The sequence below is a fragment of the Castor canadensis genome, chromosome 7, assembly GCF_047511655.1.
Source record: "Castor canadensis chromosome 7, mCasCan1.hap1v2, whole genome shotgun sequence".
Lineage (NCBI taxonomy): Eukaryota > Metazoa > Chordata > Mammalia > Rodentia > Castoridae > Castor > Castor canadensis.
Genome location: NC_133392.1, coordinates 129,407,069 through 129,428,154, shown reverse-complemented (window position 1 = coordinate 129,428,154; position 21,086 = coordinate 129,407,069). Strand labels below are relative to the sequence as shown.

The 21,086-nt window shown below is 49.4% G+C and overlaps 1 protein-coding gene and 1 long non-coding RNA gene across 9 annotated transcripts in view; one reads left to right on the top strand and one right to left on the bottom strand.

Annotated features, from left to right (window-relative positions):
* The window catches only part of LOC109681565 (uncharacterized), a 45,211-nt gene extending 43,516 nt beyond the window's left edge, over window positions 1–1,695 (bottom strand). For all 3 annotated transcript variants that reach the window (XR_012449938.1, XR_012449939.1, XR_012449941.1), the window contains exon 1: window positions 1,522–1,695. This is a non-coding gene — a long non-coding RNA (uncharacterized lncRNA). The remainder of the gene's footprint in view (window positions 1–1,521) is intronic.
* Ipo13 (importin 13) lies at window positions 54–20,307 on the top strand. Of its 6 annotated transcripts, none has more exons than XM_074080370.1 (20): window positions 56–338; window positions 2,850–3,586; window positions 8,812–8,952; window positions 9,057–9,198; window positions 9,307–9,473; window positions 9,689–9,809; window positions 9,895–10,042; window positions 10,445–10,626; window positions 10,708–10,734; window positions 10,932–11,066; window positions 11,223–11,366; window positions 13,012–13,092; window positions 13,602–13,739; window positions 13,919–14,015; window positions 16,853–16,905; window positions 19,153–19,219; window positions 19,300–19,358; window positions 19,493–19,582; window positions 19,873–20,054; window positions 20,147–20,307. In XM_074080370.1, the coding sequence occupies exons 2-20, from the start codon at window positions 2,913–2,915 to the stop codon at window positions 20,241–20,243; spliced, it is 2,745 nt and encodes a 914-aa protein (XP_073936471.1). In that variant the 5' UTR covers window positions 56–338; window positions 2,850–2,912; the 3' UTR covers window positions 20,244–20,307. The 6 variants fall into 6 exon arrangements, 5 of the variants coding, with proteins under 5 accessions (XP_073936469.1, XP_020028031.1, XP_073936472.1 ...); XM_020172441.2 differs by having other exon boundaries at window positions 56–930; XM_074080368.1 differs by lacking the exon at window positions 10,932–11,066 and having other exon boundaries at window positions 55–930.
* Window positions 20,308–21,086: the final 779 nt, after the last annotated feature.

Here is a 21,086-nt window from a genome sequence, read left to right as displayed (position 1 = left end):
GGGGCGCGCGGACTGACGCGAGGACGGGGCCAAGGACCCGGAATGAATTTCCGCGTAGTTCCGCTGGGCCGTGCCGGGCTGCGCCGGGCTGAGCCAGGACAGGCAGGGGTGGGGAGCCTGATTTGTCGGTGTCAGGGACAGGCGCTCAGGGCAGCCCACACCTTGCTAAGGTCCCCGCCCCGTCCCGGCCGGGGAGGCCCGTCTGTCAGTCACTGGGGCGGAGGCAGCTGCGGTAGCGGGCCGGAGCCGGGCGGTGAGCAGAGCGCGGGCCAGGCCGATCAGAGGGGACCTGCTACAACCCCTCAACTCCACGGACTCCTCGCCCCAGACTCGCGAAGGTGCACCCAGCGCTTCATTGGACACCTCCGTAACCCGCGAAGGGCTCTCTCCGTGATTCCCCAGCCCCGTGACCACCTCATAGCACCTAGAGCTCACCCAGAGAGGCTGTTGTGGGTACAGGCCGTTGACTCTGTGACCTCTTACGGGCCAAAGGCTCGGTTCCCCCCATAGGCCTCCGTCCTCTATGACTTCCTCCTCAAATTCTAGGGGCAGAGCCGTGACCCACCAGTAGGAAGCCCCCATCCCCGTCTAAGATCGCCTCACTGACGCCTCCCTTTCCCGAGCCCCCTCAGTGGGTCTTCTCCGAAAAGCTTACCTTCTGATCTCTGGCAAGCTCCTTACCCCCAAACGAAGTGGGGAGGCCTCGACAGCCATGCCCGCCCTGGGCACTCCCTCACCCGACCGTTCCCTGGGCACCCAAGCCGGGGTCTAGCAGGGGGCCAGCAGCCAAGGGGCTGGGGCAAGGGACAGATCAGGGTCCACCTCCCTTCAAGGGAGGGAGTAAAGATGGAGCGGCGGGAGGAGCAGCCCGGGTCTGCAGGGGCTGGAGCAGCACCAGCCTTGGACTTCACGGTGGAGAACGTGGAGAAGGTATGAGGGCTCTGGGGTGGGCAGTTCAGTGACAGAGCAGAGGTTCTGGGGACTGACACTAATGCCAGAGCTCAGATCTGGGCTGGGTGCCCGCTGGGATGGTGCCCCCAGAGCACCTGGTATTTGCTGTCTCGGTAGGCAGGACAGCAATGTTGCAGCACCTAATGGGCTATTTTTAGTTTTCCTTGGACACAGGTCCCTTGTGGACAGACACTTTGGGGTCTTAGGCTGTTCCCTTTAAGGTGCTGATGGCTTAGACTTCCAGCCAGACTGACTGTTGTCCAGCTCCATGGGAAACGCATGATCAGTGCTGTAGGAAACCAGGAACTCAGAAGACCTGCAGCTCAGTGCACCCCCACCCCCACCCCAGGAACCATACTGATGCTGAACCATCCTGCACCTAACTTTGTTCAACCACGGGCTCAGAAAATATCTGAACTAAAACAATCTGGGTTATGTTTTCACTCTTCTTTGAAAAGGGGTCCTTCCTTTATTGGGTGGAAGCCAAACCAGTCCTGGTGAGGCAGGAGTGGGACTAGCTCCAAGGGGCCTGTCTCTGCTGGCAACCTTACAGGGCCCTTCCTTACTCACCTGTCCACATGGCTCCCTGCCCAGCCCATCTTTTCTGAACTGCTTCTCTGATTCTATTCTGCTTTCTACTCCCAGCAGCCTGGAATGCAGGAATGTATGCCCCCTGGGATGAATGGGGAGATTGGGCTGCCTTGTTGGAAAGCAGGGGATGGTTGCAGATGTTCGCTTGTTATTCTTGAGCTCTGTTTGCATAACATTGAGAATGCTTCTGCTTTTGTTTTCTGTCTCCCTTGGCATCCCTGAGGGGCCAAACGAGGGACAGTGCCCATAACTGGCTGTCAGGGGGTAGAGATAGGACTAAGCCTAGTTAGTTGGAGGCTGTTCAGCGGTCAGAGTCCTAGTCTCACTGTCCCACCCTTTGGGTTTGGGCAGTGTTGGTATGGTGGCGCCCTGTTCCAAGTGCTACCAAGGAGATAAGCCACTGTTTTCTTGCTGCATGAGGTCCCGCTGGAATTGGGCCCTTGGGATTCTTTTAGCTGACAGCTCCTGGTTAGATTTTTCTTTTTCTTTCTTTCTTTTTTTTTTTTTTTTTTTTTTGCGGTACTGGGGCTTGAACTCAGGGCCTTCACCTTGGGCCACTCCACCAGCCCTATTTTTGTGTAGGGTTTTTGGAGATAGGGGCTTGTGGAACTGTTTGCCCAGGCTAGCTTCGAACCGAGATCCTCCTGATCTTTGCCTCCTGAGTAGCTAGGATTATAGGCATGAGCCACTGGTGCCCAGCTTGACCAAGATTTTTCTTGATCAGCTTGTTGGACCCTTACATGTGCTCTCTGAAGTGTATTCTCACACTCTCTCCAGTATTTCTCCACCCCAGGGATGCCTGGTATGAGTCTTAGTCCTTCTCAGATTTCACACTGGTTTTGATGCCAGCGTTTGGAGTGACCTAGGGATTATCCTGAGGAAGTGAACAGAGCTGTTAAAGTTGCTGGGAGCAGCTGTGCCTGGTTGGGTCAGGGCCCCTCAGGTTGTTCCACACTTGCCTCAGGCTAAACTTCATCCTTTCGGAGCCAATTCCTTCTACCTGGACTTTGCCCTCATGTGCCTTCCTGTGAGGAGCTCAGCCTCCTCTTTTTCTGCTTTCCTGTGGAGATTGCCTCTCTGAACCCATATTGTTTTGCTGTAAGGAGAAGAGGATGTGGTAGAGCACGGGCAAGATTCAGGCTCTCAGGAGCCTGGGCCCAGGAAACATTACAAAGTCCTGAGCTCTCCCTTTCTGCTCAGTCCCCCAGTTAGGGAGAGGGAGCAATCTTGCAAGACCAAGTCATGTCCTCTGTTCTGGGCTCTGGCAGGATCCAGAGTGGCCAGCTCAGTCCTATGCTGTCCTGCAGGCGCTGCACCAGCTCTACTATGACCCCAACATTGAGAACAAGAACCTGGCTCAGAAGTGGCTGATGCAGGCCCAGGTCTCTCCACAGGCCTGGCACTTCAGCTGGCAGCTCCTGCAGCCTGACAAGGTGCCAGAGATCCAGTACTTTGGGGCCAGTGCCCTGCACATCAAGATCTCTCGCTACTGGAGTGACATCCCCACTGACCAGTATGAAAGCCTAAAGGCACAGCTCTTCACCCAGATCACCCGCTTTGCCAGTGGCTCCAAGATTGTGCTGACTCGGCTGTGCGTGGCACTGGCCTCACTGGCTCTCAGCATGATGCCTGATGCTTGGCCGTGTGCTGTGGCAGATATGGTACGGCTCTTCCAAGCTGAGGACTCACCGGTGGATGGCCAGGGCCGCTGCCTGGCCCTGCTAGAGCTGCTGACAGTGCTGCCCGAGGAGTTCCAGACCAGCCGCCTGCCCCAGTACCGCAAAGGTCTAGTACGGACCAGCCTGGCAGTGGAGTGTGGGGCTGTCTTCCCACTGCTGGGGCAGCTGCTACAGCAACCCAGCTCACCTAGCTGTGTTCGTCAGAAGGTGCTCAAGTGCTTCTCTAGCTGGGTACAGCTGGAGGTGCCGCTGCAGGACTGTGAGGCGCTCATTCAGGCTGCCTTTGCTGCTCTGCAGGACTCTGAGCTCTTTGACAGTAGTGTGGAGGCCATTGTCAATGCCATCTCGCAGCCTGATGCCCAGAGGTGAGCTGGTCCCCACCTGCTAACCACATATTCATCAATCTGTTCAATAAACATTAATTGAGTGCCTACTGCATGCTTGGTCCTATACTGGAGATATAGCAAGGAATCAAATAAGATATATTCCCTGCGCTCACAGTTTAGAGAGCATGGCAAACATTAAATAATCATCCAGCAAATTATTCAGTTAAAATATTTGAATCTTCTCTTTCTCTCTGCCAGTCACCAAGTCCTGGCTGTTCTACTCTTGACCATATTGCATATCTATTATTTTCAATTTCCTCTGCTACCACCCCAGTCCAAGCTGTCATCATCTCTCTTCCCAGATTTCAGCAGAGCTTTCTTCCCAGGCCCCTGGTTTTTATTCTTGTATGCTTTATCATCCTAGCAGTTGTGATCTTTTGAAAATGAGTATCTAATCTGTTGCCAAGCAAACCCTTCACAACATTCATCTTCATTCTGATCAGAACACTTCAATGGCTTTTCTCTGCTTTATAAGTTCAGAGTCCTTAATGTGACTCATAAAGATTCTGTACAATGTGGCAAATACCAGTGTCATTTCAAACCACTCTACTTATTTTCTAAACTTTTGCACTCTTTTCAGTTTCTTACTGTCCCATGGTCCTTCCAGCCTCTGAACACGAACTTAATACATCACCTCTGCCTCAAATTTTACTTCCATAGGAAAGTCCTCGATGACTGTTAATACTGTTTGGTCTTCTCTGCTATATTATCTCAGAGCTCTTAGTATTTTTCCTGTTTCTCCTTCTTAGCCCGTAACATGATTTCATTATAAATCAATGTGTGTCTCCCCAGTAGCTACTCTGTGAGGAAAGGGACACTGTCATTTTACTTTGTATCATTGAATGGATGAAAAATAGGAGTTGCCTGGTGGGGATGGGGTAGAGGTAGGAAAAATTAGGTTAGGAGAAGAAATGTTTTAGCTTCAGGAACCAGAACAGTTGCAAAGACCTGTGCCATTGTACATTCAAAGACTAGAAGGAAGGTAAATGTAGTGAAGTGGTTGTTGGACAAACGTTTGTTGAGGACCTGCTGTGTTTGTCCCTGTCCTGAGCACTGGGAGTACATAGATGAATGCTTTAACTTCTACAGGTCAGGCATGCACAATCTGGTGGGCATGTGAATACCATCAATGTAATGGAGAAAGCAGAGGGCCCTAGAAGCCCAGAGAAGGTATTTAACCCAGTTGGAGGGTTGTGAAAGCCTTCCCAGAGAAAGTGACATTCAGACTGTGCTTGGAAGGCTATGTAAGAGCCAGATGGAAGTGATGGACATGGGGAGGACATTCCAGACAGATGAATGAGCCAATGTATGGGAAGGATGTGAAAGAGCTAAGTGAGTAACGATTTGTAAATCATTGGATATGATTTAACAGCAGGGTTTAAGGTCCACAGTTGTAGGCGATCCAGGCCCAAATCATGCAGGATCTTGTCAGCCAAACGTAAGATTTTGACACTCATCCTGAGAATGGTGTAAAGTTATTTAAAGGATAGGGTTTTGGGAATCCTTTCAGAGTTAAAGGGTGGAAACCCTTGAAAGAGATTGCATGGCCTAATGGCTCAAGCCTTGGCATTTAGTCATGTCGAAGTTTGAATCCCAAAGGTCCACTTATTAATCTGAGACCTTGGGTGAGCCACTTTAAGGCAAAATGGAGGTGATCATATCAAACTCACAAGAGTTGATATAAAGGTTTAAGCAGGATAATGTGTGCAGAGTGCCCCTGGTGTTCAGCAAAGAATCACATGTTTTAAATTGGGGACTCTGTGTGTGCTTGTGTTCTATCTATTATATGTGATAAGATTAATGGTAATTTTATTTTTTAAAAAAAGAGAAATGCACATACTTTTAAACTGATTAAGGCTGTTTACTTTTAGAATTGGTGAAAAAGTAGAAAAACTGAATCATGCAATAGAAAATGGGCCTAGTTGATCAGTGGCTCAACGTAGATAATATGGTCAATCACTGCATTTTAAGCTTAAAACATTGGGGTTGGTTTTTAAAAAAGGATATTTTGGCATAAATATTGAATAAGAGAATCTGAAGTGTTTAACGTAGGGTTTTTTTTTTTAATACAAAAAGAAAGTGAATTAACCCTGTTTAAAAAAAAATCTGATACTGCATACTCCATAAACATCAGTTGCTAATATTTAGTATTATTATTGCATTGGCAGTTAGTATTTCTAGCATGTTTCCAGCATAAGGTGGATACCAACTTGTAAGTCAAGGCCTCTCTTGGCAGCCTGAAGCTCAAGTGCTAGGTGGGCTCAGACAATTGATGGCTGAGAAGAACTGATCAGGGCAAGTACTTGAGTGATGTGGGGTGTCCTTGGATACACCTAAGTTTACTTCACCCAGGCTGTCTCAAGGGCTTTGGCAAGTAATTGATGCCCCTTCTTTTCTGAACGAATGAGGGAGTAAGGAGCAAGTGAGGGAACATACAGCCCCAGGCGCCCATTGGCTGCAGCCCCTTGGTTGCTTAGCAACTCTTCCCATTTTCTCAGCTCTGCTCCCTGAGCTCTAATTGCAGGTCTGGGCTGAGCTCCATGTGAGCAGCAGCTCTGCCCCAACTGCTTGAGCTGACCAATTGGAGCCAGTCCTCTTGAACCCAGTCTTAGCCATGGTCCTAAAGATATCCTCTTCCTAGTCTTCTTCCATCAAACCCAAAAACATCTGGGGCCTCAGGTATATTCTGTCTCTCTCTGCTCATAGGTCTCAGGCATGAGTGCTCATGTCTATGCAGGAGTTTCTCCTATGGACAACTACAACCAATCCAAAGTCAGAGCTTGGGCCTTGCTCTGTCCAGTCTAGTTTCCTATATTTGGTCTGAGAGGGTCATCCAGACACTATCTTTCCGAAGTGTCCTAACATCAACCTTCCCTCTGGCTGAGCTTGCACTTCAGTTATCCTTTTGCTGCTTCTCTACAGCTGTTGCTGCTTCCTGGCTGTCTCTCCTTTGAAATTTTTTTTTTCCATGAAATATGTTTTTAAACCTGGAGTAGCTTTTCATAGAGAATTTGGGGGAGGGGAAGAAAAGGTGTATTAGACAGGCTGTTGGGGACTCACATAGTTAGCACTAAAGATATAGACTGAAATCAGCACAAATCATTTGGAGAAATTGTTTTGGGGTGAAATTTGTGAAGGATACCTACAGCAATTTAAGGGGCTGTCTCAACCTGGTATCTATTTCTAAGTTCCTGTTTGACCTTAAGTAACAGTCTAAGGCCTTCTGGGTGTCTGTTTTCTTGATTTAGTCTATTATGATGCTCAGATGAGACAAATTAAGAACCTTCACTGAGTACCTACTTATGAAGTTTGGCAGGTGGAAGGAGTCCTGAAATAAAATGGGGGCAGGAGTTAGGACATTACCTCCTGCCCCCATCTCAGCTGCTGGGGAGCTTGTGAACCATAGCTTTAGCCCTGCCCCTACTCTTTGTGCCAGAATCTGGCCTGAAGGTGCCCATTGTGTGGTGGTGCAGCCTGTGTCAGGGTCATGAGACTGAAGCTATCCCAGCTGTCTCCAGGCAGCACCCTCTGGGACTGTCTCTGAACTGGGGGTATCCTGGTATCAATGACTTTTCCTACCAGAATGGGGATATGTAGAAGGAAGCCAACATCCGTGGGCCAGTTCCCTCTTTTTGTCCTTCTCATCTTCCCACTAAGGTTATAAGGCTATTGCCTAGCAATTTGCTTATGGAAAATCCACATAGAATTCCTTCTGAAGCCTCAGTTTCCCCTACCTCCATAGGTTATTAGGGTGACACTGTGATTGACAGTAGAGTGGTCCTAAGCATCTGATTCTCCTTGAGAGTATGGTTTCCTTTGCATAGTCTAATCCTCACTGAGTGAGATGGCTTTTTGTAATACTGGGCTTCCTCTGTTCCTTCTTTAGGGATCATTGTGCTTCAGAGTTCTAACCTGAACGTTCTTCTTTTCTCTCATTCAACACTTTCTTCCTGGGCAGTTCTTATCTATTCCCATAGCTTCAATTTCCAGCTGTTAGCTGATGACTCCCAAATCTACGTCTCTTGCTCTAACCTCCCTGCTGGACTTCAGGGTTTTAAATCCTATTCTTTATAAATACTTCTACCTACATATCATGTCTAATTCTGAACTTAACCTTTTACACCTCCCATTAAAGGTGTAACTGTTCCCCTCTATCCTTTCAAGGTCTCAGTAAGTAGTTCCACTCTTTATTTAGTTGGAGAGTTATCCTTAACTCTTTCCCATCTTTATATCCAACCGGTCATTAGGTCCTGTCATTTTCTCCCTTACCTCTCTGAATTTATCATCTACTTCTCTCCCTTCCTACTGTCACCGGACTACACAGGAGTTGGGATTTGATGATAAAGGGTAGGGATTGATGGTCTCATGATACCCTTTAATGCGGTTCCTGACATTCCCACCCTGTTCAATCTCCCTTAACACTGTCTTAGTTTCCTAGGGCTGCTATAACAAAGTACCACAAACTGCGTGACTTTAAAGAACAGAAATTGGTTGTCTCACACTTATAGAAGCTAGAATTCTGAAATGAAGGCATAAGCAAAACTGTTCCCTCTGAAACCTATAGGAGACTCTTTCCTTTCTGTTATCTGGCTTCTGGTGATTTGCTGGCAGTCTTTGGCATTCCTTGGCATGTAGCCACATAATTCCAATCTCTAGCTTTGTTTTTACTTGGTATTCTCCCATTATGTCTCTGTGTTCACATGGTTGACTTACAAGGATACCAGTCATATTAGATTAGGACCACAGCCTCCTCCAGATTGATTGCATCTGCAATGACTTTTTACAAATAGGAAAAGAGTATTAGGACTTCAACATATCTTTTTGGGAGGCAGACACTTCAACCTATAAGCATCTCATTTGCCTTTTGGTTCCCCCAAATTTATGTCACTCCCACATGCAAAATGCACTTACCTCACCCTAACCTCCCCAAAAGTTAACCCATTCCAACACTGACTTTCAGTCCAACCAGAAGACACAATTCAGGCTATAATGCTGACCTCATACTTCCTTCCCATAGTTCTCCTGAAGATTTCTGACCTAATGTTCTTCTCAATATGAGCAGTATCAAAGCTACCATATAGGCCCTGACCTCATTTTGGCTTACATTTGATAGGAGGGAATTTTGATGGAAGGCAGAGAGTGCGTCTTTCTCTCAAAGTTGGTGGGGCAGCTCTGATGGGTCTCCTCATACCTCTTGCCTCTAGGTATGTGAACACACTCCTGAAACTCATCCCGCTGGTGCTGGGACTCCAGGAACAACTGCGACAGGCAGTGCAGAATGGGGACATGGAGACCTCCCATGGCATCTGTCGCATTGCTGTGGCCCTGGGCGAGAACCACTCCCGGTAGGGAGTGGAGCAGCTGGTAGTGGGATTGCGGGGTCCTCTAAGAGGTGAGGCTATGGAACCCCTTTGGGAAAGTTTAATGACCTTATATCTCTTCCTCCTAGGGCCTTGCTGGACCAAGTGGAGCACTGGCAGAGCTTCCTGGCACTTGTCAACATGATCATGTTCTGCACAGGCATCCCAGGCCACTATCCTGTCAATGAGACCACTAGCTCCCTAACACTTACTTTCTGGTACACGCTGCAGGTGTGTCTAAGTGAGCACCAGTAAGACTGGGCTGTCATGGAAGAAGGTGGATCATGGGCTTCTGTGGCTGCTGGTGAGGTGGCTAACTGTCTTCCCTGGCTCTCTCAGGATGATATTCTGTCCTTTGAGGCAGAGAAGCAGGCTGTGTACCAGCAGGTGTACCGGCCAGTCTACTTTCAGCTGGTGGATGTGCTTCTGCATAAGGCCCAGTTCCCTTCTGATGAGGAATATGGATTTTGGTCCTCAGATGAGAAGGAGCAGTTCCGAATTTACAGGTGATGGTAGCAAGCCAATCCTAGCTCTAAACAGAGTCCTAAAATAATAAATGTAAATGCAATAAAGGAAGGGGCCCAAGGCCAGGCTTCCTGACTTCTGGGGCTCCTTTCTCTATTCTTTAGGACATTTTAAAGGGATATGAGGGTCCTGGGGTAGGCTCCTGGGCTTGGGTTCATGATCCAGGCAATGTAAAAGGCCTTCATGTGCTTCTCAGGGTGGACATCTCAGACACGCTCATGTATGTCTATGAGATGCTGGGGGCCGAGCTGCTCAGCAACCTCTATGACAAGCTGGGCCGTTTGCTCACCAGCTCAGAGGAGCCCTACTCCTGGCAGGTACCTCCCACGCCTGATTCCCTCAGCCCTCCCTGACCTGTCACACCCTCCTCTTCAGCCAAGCCAGTGGCACCTCTTTCCCCAGCACACAGAGGCCCTGCTCTATGGCTTCCAATCCATCGCAGAGACCATCGATGTCAACTATTCTGATGTGGTGCCCGGGCTCATTGGTCTCATCCCACGGATCAGCATCAGCAACGTGCAGCTGGCAGATACTGTCATGTTCACCATTGGTGAGACCTGGCATATATCCATGACCACATTCCTAGAGCCACAGCACACATCCCTAACCATGGCCAGCCTGCTTAGTCCTGTCCAAACTAGGAGAGACACATGCTCCCACACACCAACAGCGTTACAGCCAATGGTCCTGGGATCCATTGTAGTGAGGCTAGTTCACTGTCAATGGAACAGCAGGGCTAGACATCTGTTGAGCAGCCCCTTTCTGCTTCTCAGCTGTGAGACTCATGTTTGAACCTGCACATGCATATTTTCCCACTTGGTCTTCTGAATGAGCACTTCTTTATGCTGGGGCTACAAGTTGACCCTGCTAAGACCTCTGCCTGCCTCAGAGACATGGTACAAAGCCAGCTTGGTCTGCCTCAGAGATTCTTCCCTTTCCCCTTTTTCTCCAGGAGCTCTGTCTGAGTGGTTGGCTGATCACCCTGTCATGATCAACAGCGTTCTGCCCCTTGTACTGCATGCCTTAGGCAATCCTGAGCTGTCTGTTTCTTCTGTGTCCACCCTTAAGAAGATCTGCCGAGAGTGCAAATATGACCTACCACCCTATGCTGCCAACATCGTGGCTGTCTCCCAGGTAGGAGGGAGTGCTTGGTGGTGCTGGGCCTCAGGGTGCACTGCCCTGCACTGATACCATGTCCTTCTTTTCTACCCCCAGGATGTACTGATGAAGCAGATCCACAAGGTACAGCTCAAAAGTTTCTAGGGATCTCCATGGGGGTTTTGTGGGAAATCCTTATCCCTCAAATGCTGTCTTCTGCCTCTTCCTATCCCCTATCCCTTATTCTCTATTCTTGGAACCTTTCCCCAGAAGACTCATTCTCCTTTCCACTCAAAACTAGATGTGGTCAGCACGAACCATCCCTTTTTTCTGCCCCACAGACGAGTCAGTGCATGTGGCTGATGCAGGCTCTGGGCTTCCTGCTGTCAGCCCTGCAGGTGGAGGAGATCCTTAAGAACCTGCACTCGCTTATCTCACCCTATATCCAGCAGCTGGAAAAGCTGGCAGAGGAGATAGTGAGTGAGCTCTGGTGTCCAGGGGCAGTGCTGGGACTCTGGGGCTTCCTCTTGTTGAGGGATGGTGTTGGAACTGGCACTCAGGGCCAGGGCTGAGCAATCTGAGGACTAAGCTGGGCTTGAGAGATCTGGAGCTTGATTTACTTCTCTCCATAGCCAAATCCCTCCAACAAGCTGGCCATTGTCCACATCTTGGGACTTCTCTCCAACCTCTTTACCACACTGGATGTCAGTCATCATGAGGATGATCATGAAGGTCCTGAGCTCCGGAAGCTGCCAGTACCACAGGGACCCAACCCAGTGGGTGACATTGTCTTTGCTCTTTTCTCTTTCCTGTGGGAATGTTGTTGTCACCCTCCAACTCTGTGGGTAATGTTATCATTGCTCCCCTGGCCCCGTGGGGGTCATGTATTTGGTCCTCTGATCCTGGAAATGACCTTATCGTTGTCCTCCACTTTATATGTATCAATGTCATTATCTCATTCATCCCTGTAAATGATGTTTTCCTTGTCCCCAGCCCAATTGGGGTGATGTAATTGAGGTCTGTGTACCCCTATCAGGGATGTTGATATTATCTCTGATAACCCCAAAAGTTATCATTATGGGCCCTCATTAAACCCCCCAACTCTTTGTGGTCTTCTACTTCATCATTCACTGTCCCCTGTGGGCACAGAAGATGCTTACGTACTCTATATGTAATAGTTCTTGCCTTCGAGGTGCTCCCAGTCTAAAGGACACACAAGTAAACAGATTGCTGAAAGCGTTGTGATAAGTACTGTGATGAACTTGGGCACAGGGGTTGGGTGACCCTTTACAAGCCTGGGTCAAGCCTCAGCTTCCCACTCAAAACTGGTTTGCTCATCTCATAGGACTGTTGGATACAGATATGGTCTTTAGTGAGAACAGTTTGCATACTATAAAGATATATACAAATATGAGGGACTGCTTTTGTCATTGTTCCTGAACCCCGCAGTGTTTCTCCTGGAGAGAAGGAAGCCACAGGTACCCTGGCCCCTCTGCTCAACTCCTGCCCCAGTTTCAGTTACCCTTTTGGCTCCAGACCAAGCATGGGCAGTCATCCTAGAAAGTCCCTTCTATGGTACTCATCATTCTGCCTTTCCTCACCTCCCAGGACCTTAACCTACCCTCTATTCCTCCATAAGCTGTCCAAATCTATGCAACCCTTGGTGCTCCCTACCCCATTCCTATGTGGGTAATACAGCATCTCAAGCCACTCCTTCTGGGGCTAGCCCATTGCTTTGGTTTTACTGAGCAGAAGTGGATAGAACATGACTTTCTATTTATTTATTTTAAGTTTACAATGTTGTCATTTTTGGGGGGTGGGTAATATTGAGCTTTGAACTTGGGACCTTGTGCTTGCTAGACAGGTGCTCTACTACTTGAGCCACTCTTCCAGCCCTGTTTGCTCTGGTTATCTTTGAGATAGACCTTGCTTTTTGCCCAGGCTGGCCTGATGCTGTACGACCCTTCCTATCTCAGCATCCCAAGAAGCTGGGATGACAGGAGTGCACCACTGTGTCCAGCTATTCATTGAGATGGGGGGGGGTCTCATGAACTTTTTGCCCAGGCTGGCTTTGAACCACGATCCTCCTGATCTTAGCCTCCCAAGTAGCCAGGATGTCAGGCATGAGCCACTGGTACCTGGTTTACAAAACTGTCATAATCTTACGAGGCACTTATGATATCCCTGTTTTGTAGTTTGAGGCTTCCTTTGATAGCACCCCTAAAATTCATGATTTTCTTCTCTTTCTTGCATTACTTGGGGCTTCAGCAAACCACTCCTTGCTCCAGGGGTCCCATGTACGGAGTCCTCAGTGTGCAGTCAGGGTAATGGGTTAAAGTCCTCACCTATTGTCTATTACTTGTCCTTCTCAGGTGGGTGGCAGTGGTGGTGGGGGTATCTCACTTCTCCCTGTGTCTCCAGGTGGTGGTGGTGCTGCAGCAGGTCTTCCAGCTTATCCAGAAGGTGCTGAGCAAGTGGTTGAATGATGCCCAGGTGGTCGAGGTGAGCCCTGACACTTGCTTTCTGCTCCCATGGTGATTTTGCCTGGGGATGGAGCAAGAGTGAAGTGTTGCTGCCCTACTTTGGCTTTTGATAGTCTGAAGGAAATTTTGCCCCACAGGCACAAGGAATCTTTTGGGAAGACATTTAGAGCTCCTCAGTATCACTAGAAGTACTTAATGAAAGGCTCTGAGTAGACTGGGTTAGAGCTGAGTGGCATCAGAGACCTGCCTTTAGTTCCTTTTCAATTCAGGTTTTTGTTGCTGTTACTGCTTCCTGAGAGGAAATGGTAGAAGTAGCAAGAGTTAAGTTGCAGCCTATGTGCCTCTGTGGAGGTCCCTTTTGCCCCCTGCTTTTTAGGGTAAGGGTCAGATTGTTTACTTTTGGTGGTCTGTAGGGCTCAGTCAGGCTTCTAGCTAAGGGTCCTTTCTTAAGCCCCCTTCATAAAGGGCTTCAGTTCTGACCACTGGTTGTGGTCAGCTGGAACAGAGTTCCTTTGCTTTCTTCCCAAGGCTGTATGTGCTATCTTTGAGAAGTCTGTTAAAACGCTGCTGGATGACTTTGCCCCCATGGTGCCACAGCTGTGTGAGATGCTGGGTCGGATGTACAGCACCATCCCCCAGGCCTCTGCTCTTGACCTCACCCGACAGGTGGGCCTTCTGACTGGGGCAGCCAGTATTCTAGATGTCATTGTAGTCAGAGATCTGACTCTGGGTGGGGGGTGGGTCAGATAGATGCCATGGCTGGAGTCCCCATCTGCTTTCCAGGGATGTTGATCTGTCCTGGTGAAGTGGGCCTCAGCTGACCAGCATTCCCTGCTTTGTTGTAGCTGGTCCACATCTTTGCTCATGAGCCTGCCCACTTCCCCCCAATCGAGGCACTCTTCCTGCTCGTCACCTCCATCACACTCACTCTCTTCCAGCAAGGTAGGTCCTGACCAGGGTCTCTGCTGCTGCTGCCACTGCCTCTGCTTCCCCAATTGGGGAGCCAAAGCTGCCCACTCTGTTCTCTGTCCCCTGAGTCTCACATGGGACTTGATGGGAAACTTGTGGGATGAAGCACAGCACAATTGCCACATTACAAATAGTTGACACTTTAGTTGAAGTGGATAAGAGGTCTTCTACTGGTCTGCTGGGCTCAGGGCCAGCCTGGACATGGGAGAAGGTGGGGCAAGGCTCTGAGGGACTTTGGGCACTAAGTTGGCCTTTCCTGGGGGATATAATGAGAAGTGGGAAGAGCATGGGCTTTGAAGTTAGATAGACCTAGATTCTTAGCTCATCACCACCAACTAGTTGTGTGACCCTGGGCAAGTCACTTACCTTTGCTGAACCTCATTTCCGTACCTGTGAAATGGAAATGTCATATACTTGATGGAATTGTGATAGATCTTCAAATCAGTCCCTTTGGATGCCTGGCTTGCAGATTTTGCACATGAAGTTCTTAGGGTGCTGATTCCTTTCCCCATGTCAAGTTTTAGTCTTTTTAAGGCCCAAAGCCAAAGACCTTTGGTGGTGGTCTCTGGGCCACTCTCTGTGGCCCTCTGCCCAAAAGAGTTGGGAGCTCGCCTCCAGGCTGGTCTCAGCCCTTTATCTGACCCAGGTTAGAAACTGGGGAGAAAGTAGTGCTGTTCTGTCAGCCTTGTGAGTCTTACCTGGATTTGTGGTCCTAGGTTTGAGGCCCACCAGAGGTCTCAGCTGTAGGACAAAGTGCTTTCTCCTCATATCCTCCGTGCTTGGTCTCATAGTCCTGGCCTCTGTGTGAGCCATGAGGTAGATCCAAACAGAGGAGAAACCTGAGCCAGAAACCTGGTGTAGTCATTCTCAAATCCACTTATCCCACTCCTCACACCTCCTCTACAATAGTCCCAATGATTCTGGCTCTGTTCTTCTCTCAGTGGGCCCATTCCTCCCCACCCTCCAAGGTCCCAGCCTCAGTTTAGAGTCTGTCTCCCTGAATTAATACCACAAACTTCTACCTTGACATCTGCCCTTCTCATCAGTCCATTCTGCATACAACAGTCACTATATTCTTCATAGAACACTAATCAGCATTTTTCCTCCCTGGCTTAAAACTGTTTCATTACTGTCCATTGCCTTCAAGTCCCTTTCCCACACATAAGACAGAGCTCTGGTGCACCTCTAATGTCTTCTTCTGTCCTCATGACTAGCATTTCAGCCACACTGACTCTTTCCTTACCATGTCTCATTTGATCCCTGTGGTTTGCTCCTCTGACTAGAGTGCCCTGTGCCCTTTACTGGGTGAACTCTCACTCCTTCATGCCTTAGACAAGAGGAAGACTGCATCAGTCCTCAGCAAAGTGACTCTGAGGCAAAAGTGGGTGCTTCTAACTCTGTGTCAAGACTGCATCGTGTACACACTGCTGATAAAGCACAGACTACACACACCAAATAGCCTTCATGTCTGTCTCTCTTGTCCTTCTCTGCATCCCCAGTGTCCAGAATGAGGTCATCCTCAGATGCTGTTAAATAAAAGAGGGCTCCAGCCCTTAGGACCTTGCTTCCTCACTGTCTGGCCCATCTCCACCAGGGAGGCTGCTGAACATCGAACTCACTGTTTTGCAGTGGGACCCAGGCATAGAACATTTGAGTAACTCAGGGCTCAGAAATGAGAGGACAGGCTTTTAACATTGGCTTCTGGTAGCCTGGAGAAGGAAGTGGGGGAGGGTTATTATCTTTGGTATAGGTGGGGACACTGAGCATTTGTGGCTTGCGCAAGATCACACAGCTACTTAGTGGTGTCTCAGGCAGATGTTTTTCACCGCATCCTCCTGAGAGTAGAGAAGCCCAGGCAGGAGCTTCAGGTGCATGCCTTGTTCTTGCCCCAGGAATTACCAGAACTACAAGCAGAGGTGTCCAACGTCATATTTGTTGGGGTTGTTGATTGTCTTGCTGGGCAGGATGGCTCCCATACCTGTTATGCTGACCCAGTCTTAGGCTTCCTCAGGCTTTGGCCTTCCCAGTGGACCATGGAATAACACCCTGACTGATTTCCTTCTTTTTCGGCATGTCCAGATGGTGGGAGTTGGTCACCAGCCCTGAGCTTCACTAACCGCTAAGTCTGTGTCCATACAGAGGGGCTTTGCTGGGGTGGGGCTCATGTTTTTCACTTTATGATGCCATTTACTCCCCTAGGCTCTGCCAGTGACTTGCCTGGCTAGCCCTACATCACACCAGGCACTGTCCTATTCAAACAGGAGTCCTATAGTTTAAGTGGACTGAATAGAATCCTTTCCTTGGCCAGACCAACAGACCTAGACCATTGAAGTGAGGGGGCACTTATGGACCATATATCGAGCCTGAAAAGGAGGTGCCAAGGGCCACCCTGCTATCAGCCCTATCTTCCTCTTCCATGGCTGTAATGGGGAGGTATGCTAAGAAGTAACATTGGCTACCCAGCCTGTTGGAGGCCACAACAAGAGTGTGGGGACTTTTCTTCATTTACCTGGAGTCCAGATTTGTTCAAGCACCAAGGATCACTGGAGGGACTGGCCTGAGGAGGAGAGGGAACAGGTGGAAGACCCGTTGGGGGGAGCTGGGGCAGGCCCGTCCTTCACTTTGCCGTCTCTTTCTGTTGGGCTTCTCCCAGTTCATGGTTTTTGTATGTTTTGTTTCTTTATCTTGCTTCCTGCTGCTCATGTGCCCCCACGCTGTCTCCCTGCAGGCTCTCAGTCCCACATAACTATATGAGGTTGAGTTGCTGTTTGTATAATTTTTTCTTAAGTTCCATCTTTATTATATTTTAGGGCCCAGGGATCATCCTGATATTGTTGATTCATTTATGCAACTCCTGGCACAGGTGTGTTTTAGTTTTATTCATTCACGTTCTGTTCTCTCTCTTTCTCTTTCTCTTATGTTGAAATTCAATTTAAGCCTATTTTTAGCTTTCTGTTGACAAATTTTTTTTTTCTGTTCAGTTGAATAGAGTTTCTTCATCTGTTTCCGTGGAAGTTGACAACCCAACATTCTCCTTTAGTGTCCCTTTGCCTCAACTAGCTCAGTCTCCTACCAAGACCAGGGAGAGGCTAATCCTGAAGGGAGGGAGCTGGGCCCGCCTGGAGGGAGTGGAGGAGGGCGGGGATGGTGATTCTGCCCAGCAATTCCAGTGTGTGTCTGGCTTGCCCAGGATGGTCAGGGGTAGGGCTGGAGTTGGAAGGCCTGGGCTTCACTGTCCCCGTGCTCCTGCCGGGAATGGCCTGTCTCAGTGCTCCCAGCCTGCTCCTGAGAGGTGGGCCAGGAGCAGCTCCAATGGGAGGGGCTGAAAGTGAATGTGCTCAGTGGAGCCCAGAGTCCTGCTGGTGGAGTGGTTACGCTGCTACTGGATGGTGGGGGTGCCGGCCCCACTGTGAGACCACATTAGGATGCGTTTGTGTCTGGTATGTGTTTACATGTGTTGGACCTTATTTTGTAAGTTTTAAGTTTGGTTTGGGAAGGGAACAGAAATCACCTGCAGAAAGTAGTGTGTGTTGTGTTGAGCATTGAGATAAATGTGAAACTGATGTGTGGGCATGTGCATTGATTGATTCATGTTATATGTTGATGTATGTTGTGTGTTTTGTGTAGGTATTGATGGGTGATGAACAAAGATATGTGTTGGAGGTGTGGGTATTGGGCTGTGGAAATATTTTTAATGGAGGATAGGAGTGTGTGGTGTGTTGTTGGTGTGTGTAGATTATAGTGAGTATGGCTTGGTAAATATGAATGTTGGACTCTGTGAGTGTGGAGTTAGTACGATGAGGAGTTCTGTGGATTAGGGGGTATCTCTGGGTTGGAGGGGTCCTGTAAATGGTGTTTCCCTGCTTAGTCATTCCACATATTTATTGAGTGGCTAATACATGTTTGGTACTCTGCTAGGTGCTGAGGATACAATGGTGAGCAAATGTAGTCATGATTCTTGCTCTCTTAGAACTTATAGTCTGATTAGAGGTGGGTGGGAATAGTGAAGGATGGGGAGTGTTCTGGGCTTGGATGGAAATGTATGTGTATATCTGTGAGGTTGTAACTTTGGCTGGGAGGGTGTCTGTGTATTTGTGGGTGTGTTAAGAGAGTGTGTGTGCTGGAGGACTGTGGGTAGGTTGAGTGTATGGCTGGCTGGTTTAGGATGTGGGGGGTGTTTGGCTGTGTGTGCATTGTGAGGGTATGTTGCAGATGTGGGAAAGTATTGTATGTAAGGGGTATGAGAGAGATATCTAAGTAGGATATTTCAAGTGAGGGTGCATGTAGGGTTGTTTGCCTATGAGGAAACATGGGGGTAGAGGGTGGGTTGGAGGGTGTGGGGGAGGTCTTTGTGCTGTGTGCTGGGGGATTGCTGGGGAACAGCAGTATTTGAGGACTGCTGGAGCTGTGCCAAGCATCTTCTGTGACCTGAGGATGTGCCTGCCATGTCTGGTACTACTTGGGGCAGGCCATCTGCCCCCTTCATTCTATCTACTTCTCCCATTGTAGCACTGGCTCCTAGGGTGGGTATGGCTGAGAATGCCCTGAACACAGGGTACCTTGGGCAAAAGATGGGGCTGGGGCTCCAAAGCTCTGCCCTACTTTTCCTCTTCTTGAGCAGGAGCTTGAGGGAACCTGAGGAATGCAGGCGAGACAAGGGTTGTTGGGCTGGGAGCTAAATGTCCAGCTGCCATCTTTTCTTACTGCTGCCCCTTCACAAACCCAGGAAGCTGGACTTCCTCTGAAAATCAAAGAGAAGTCACTGCTGGCTACTGTGGGGCCTGCAGGAGATCTTGCCCTGATGGAGGGAAGAGGGGAAGGTGTTTGCTCAGGAAGCAACTTGGGACTCAAATAGTCTGCATTATGATCCCTACCCCCATCCTCTCTCACATATACCTGTGCAGTCATATATACAATACATGAACATAGTATCCCTTGGGCTGCTCCTTACCTGACCAACTGAACTCTGGGGTAATCCAGGTCCCCCAGAAATGGTTAGGTGGCATCCTCTATCTGTGATGTATGAAGTTAGGGGCTCGGGTGGCAGGTGAGTGGGGGTATGGTCCTTGGAGCTGGCTAGGGCTGAGCTTACCAGCTCCACCTCCTGCAGGCTCTGAAGCGGAAGCCAGATTTGTTCCTGTGTGAACGACTGGATGTCAAAGCTGTGTTCCAGTGTGGTAAGTGGGGACAGGTGGACCTAGGGCTACCCTGGGAGGATCTTTAGGCTCCATCTCATCTGCCTCTGCCTCTCCCACAGCTGTGCTGGCCCTCAAGTTCCCTGAGGCACCTACTGTCAAGGCCTCCTGTGGCTTCTTTGTGAGTCCCATATGATCCCTGACCCCCACCCTATCCTGCCGGGAATCCAGAGGGTAGAGGTGTGGTGTGCAGATCTCATCCTCAGGGAGGAGTGGGAAGAAGTGAGGGCTGACAGGACTCTCCATCCTCTGCAGACCGAGCTGCTGCCTCGGTGTGGGGAAATAGAATCCGTGGGAAAGGTGGTACAAGAGGATGGTCGAATGCTGCTCATAGCAGTGCTGGAGGTGAGCTGGAACAAGTGGGGGTTTGATGGGGTGGGGAGACCCTCACTGTTGAGGCAGCTGGCATTCTGGAGTGTTTGAGCCTTTGTTCCCTTAGTTCTCAGATTCTGTTTCTTCCTCAATTAAATGGATAAAAGTTGTTAGGGTTGCTGTAAGGTCAGCTGACTGTCAAAAAGCAGAGCTCACTCCTGCAGTTTGGCTGCAGAACTGTCCCAGGGACTCTGGAGCATGGTTAGGCCACCTGGCTGCAGAAGGCGGAAGGCCCTGGTATACTGAGAACCCCTCTCCTTCAGGCCATTGGGGGCCAGGCCTCCCGCAGCCTCATGGACTGCTTTGCCGACATCCTGTTCGCCCTAAACAAACACTGCTTTAGCCTCCTGAGTATGTGGATCAAGGAGGCACTACAGCCACCTGGTTTTCCCTCTGCCCGCCTCAGCCCTGAACAGAAGGACACCTTCAGCCAGCAGATCCTTCGGTGAGCAGAGCTGGAGTGGGCCTGAACTTGGGTAGGGAGAAGATAGCAGTGTTGGTGAATGGTGCTAACCTGCTCTCCCTTCCTTCCTTCAGTGAACGAGTGAACAAGAGGCGGGTGAAGGAGATGGTGAAGGAGTTCACACTGCTGTGCCGGGGGCTACATGGCACAGATTACACAGCTGACTACTGAGGGGCTCCCCTGTCCCACTCACCTCACCCTTTTCCTGTCCCCAGAGAGTAAACCTGGACCCTCACTGTTGCCTCTGCTTCCTTTCTGCTGCCACCGTTACCTAACTGAAAGCCTGGGCCCAGAGGCCTGGGAGAAGGATGGGGGGGAATGCTTGGACACAGGCCTTGGTTGAGAGTGGTAGGAACACTTTCTAGCTCCTGAGATGGGAGGGGTACTGCTGTGGTCAAGATGCCTATGTGGAGCCATTCAGAATACTGCCATTGCCCTTGGGATTGGGGTCTGCCATAGTATCAGCAACCCCTCCACTCCCATTAAGTTTCACTTATTTAATCAACAGTACTGAGTATTATTCCCCTAGCTCTGCCACAAAGGCTGATTTAGTTCATTGCTACTATACTAAGCTGGAAGAATGGTGAGGAAAGGCTGCATAGAGGAAGTTTTGTTTCTGAAAAGAAGGCTTCCTAGGTATAGGACTTGGGGTGTTGGGTGGGTCCTCTTGGAAGGGAAGAAATGGAATGGTGTTTTGAGTTCCAGGTTGGGTTCTAGTGTGGGGTTTTAGTATATACCAACTTGCACTTGGTTGAAGAGAGGTATAGAAAGTGGGGCTGAGTGTGAGGGTAGGGGTGGGATGAGAGTAAGAGTAAGATTACAGCCCCTACAAGAGGAAGAAGGCAGGATCTAGAATTACCTGTGTATCCATAGCCCCACACTTCTAGTGAACTCCAACACATCGTTAGGACTCAGTCAGGACCAGGGACAGCTCCTTACCTGCCTTTGCTGTCTTCAGTTAGCAAGGTTACCTTCCTTTCTGTCTCCTCAGCCATAATTCCACCTGGGTTGTCA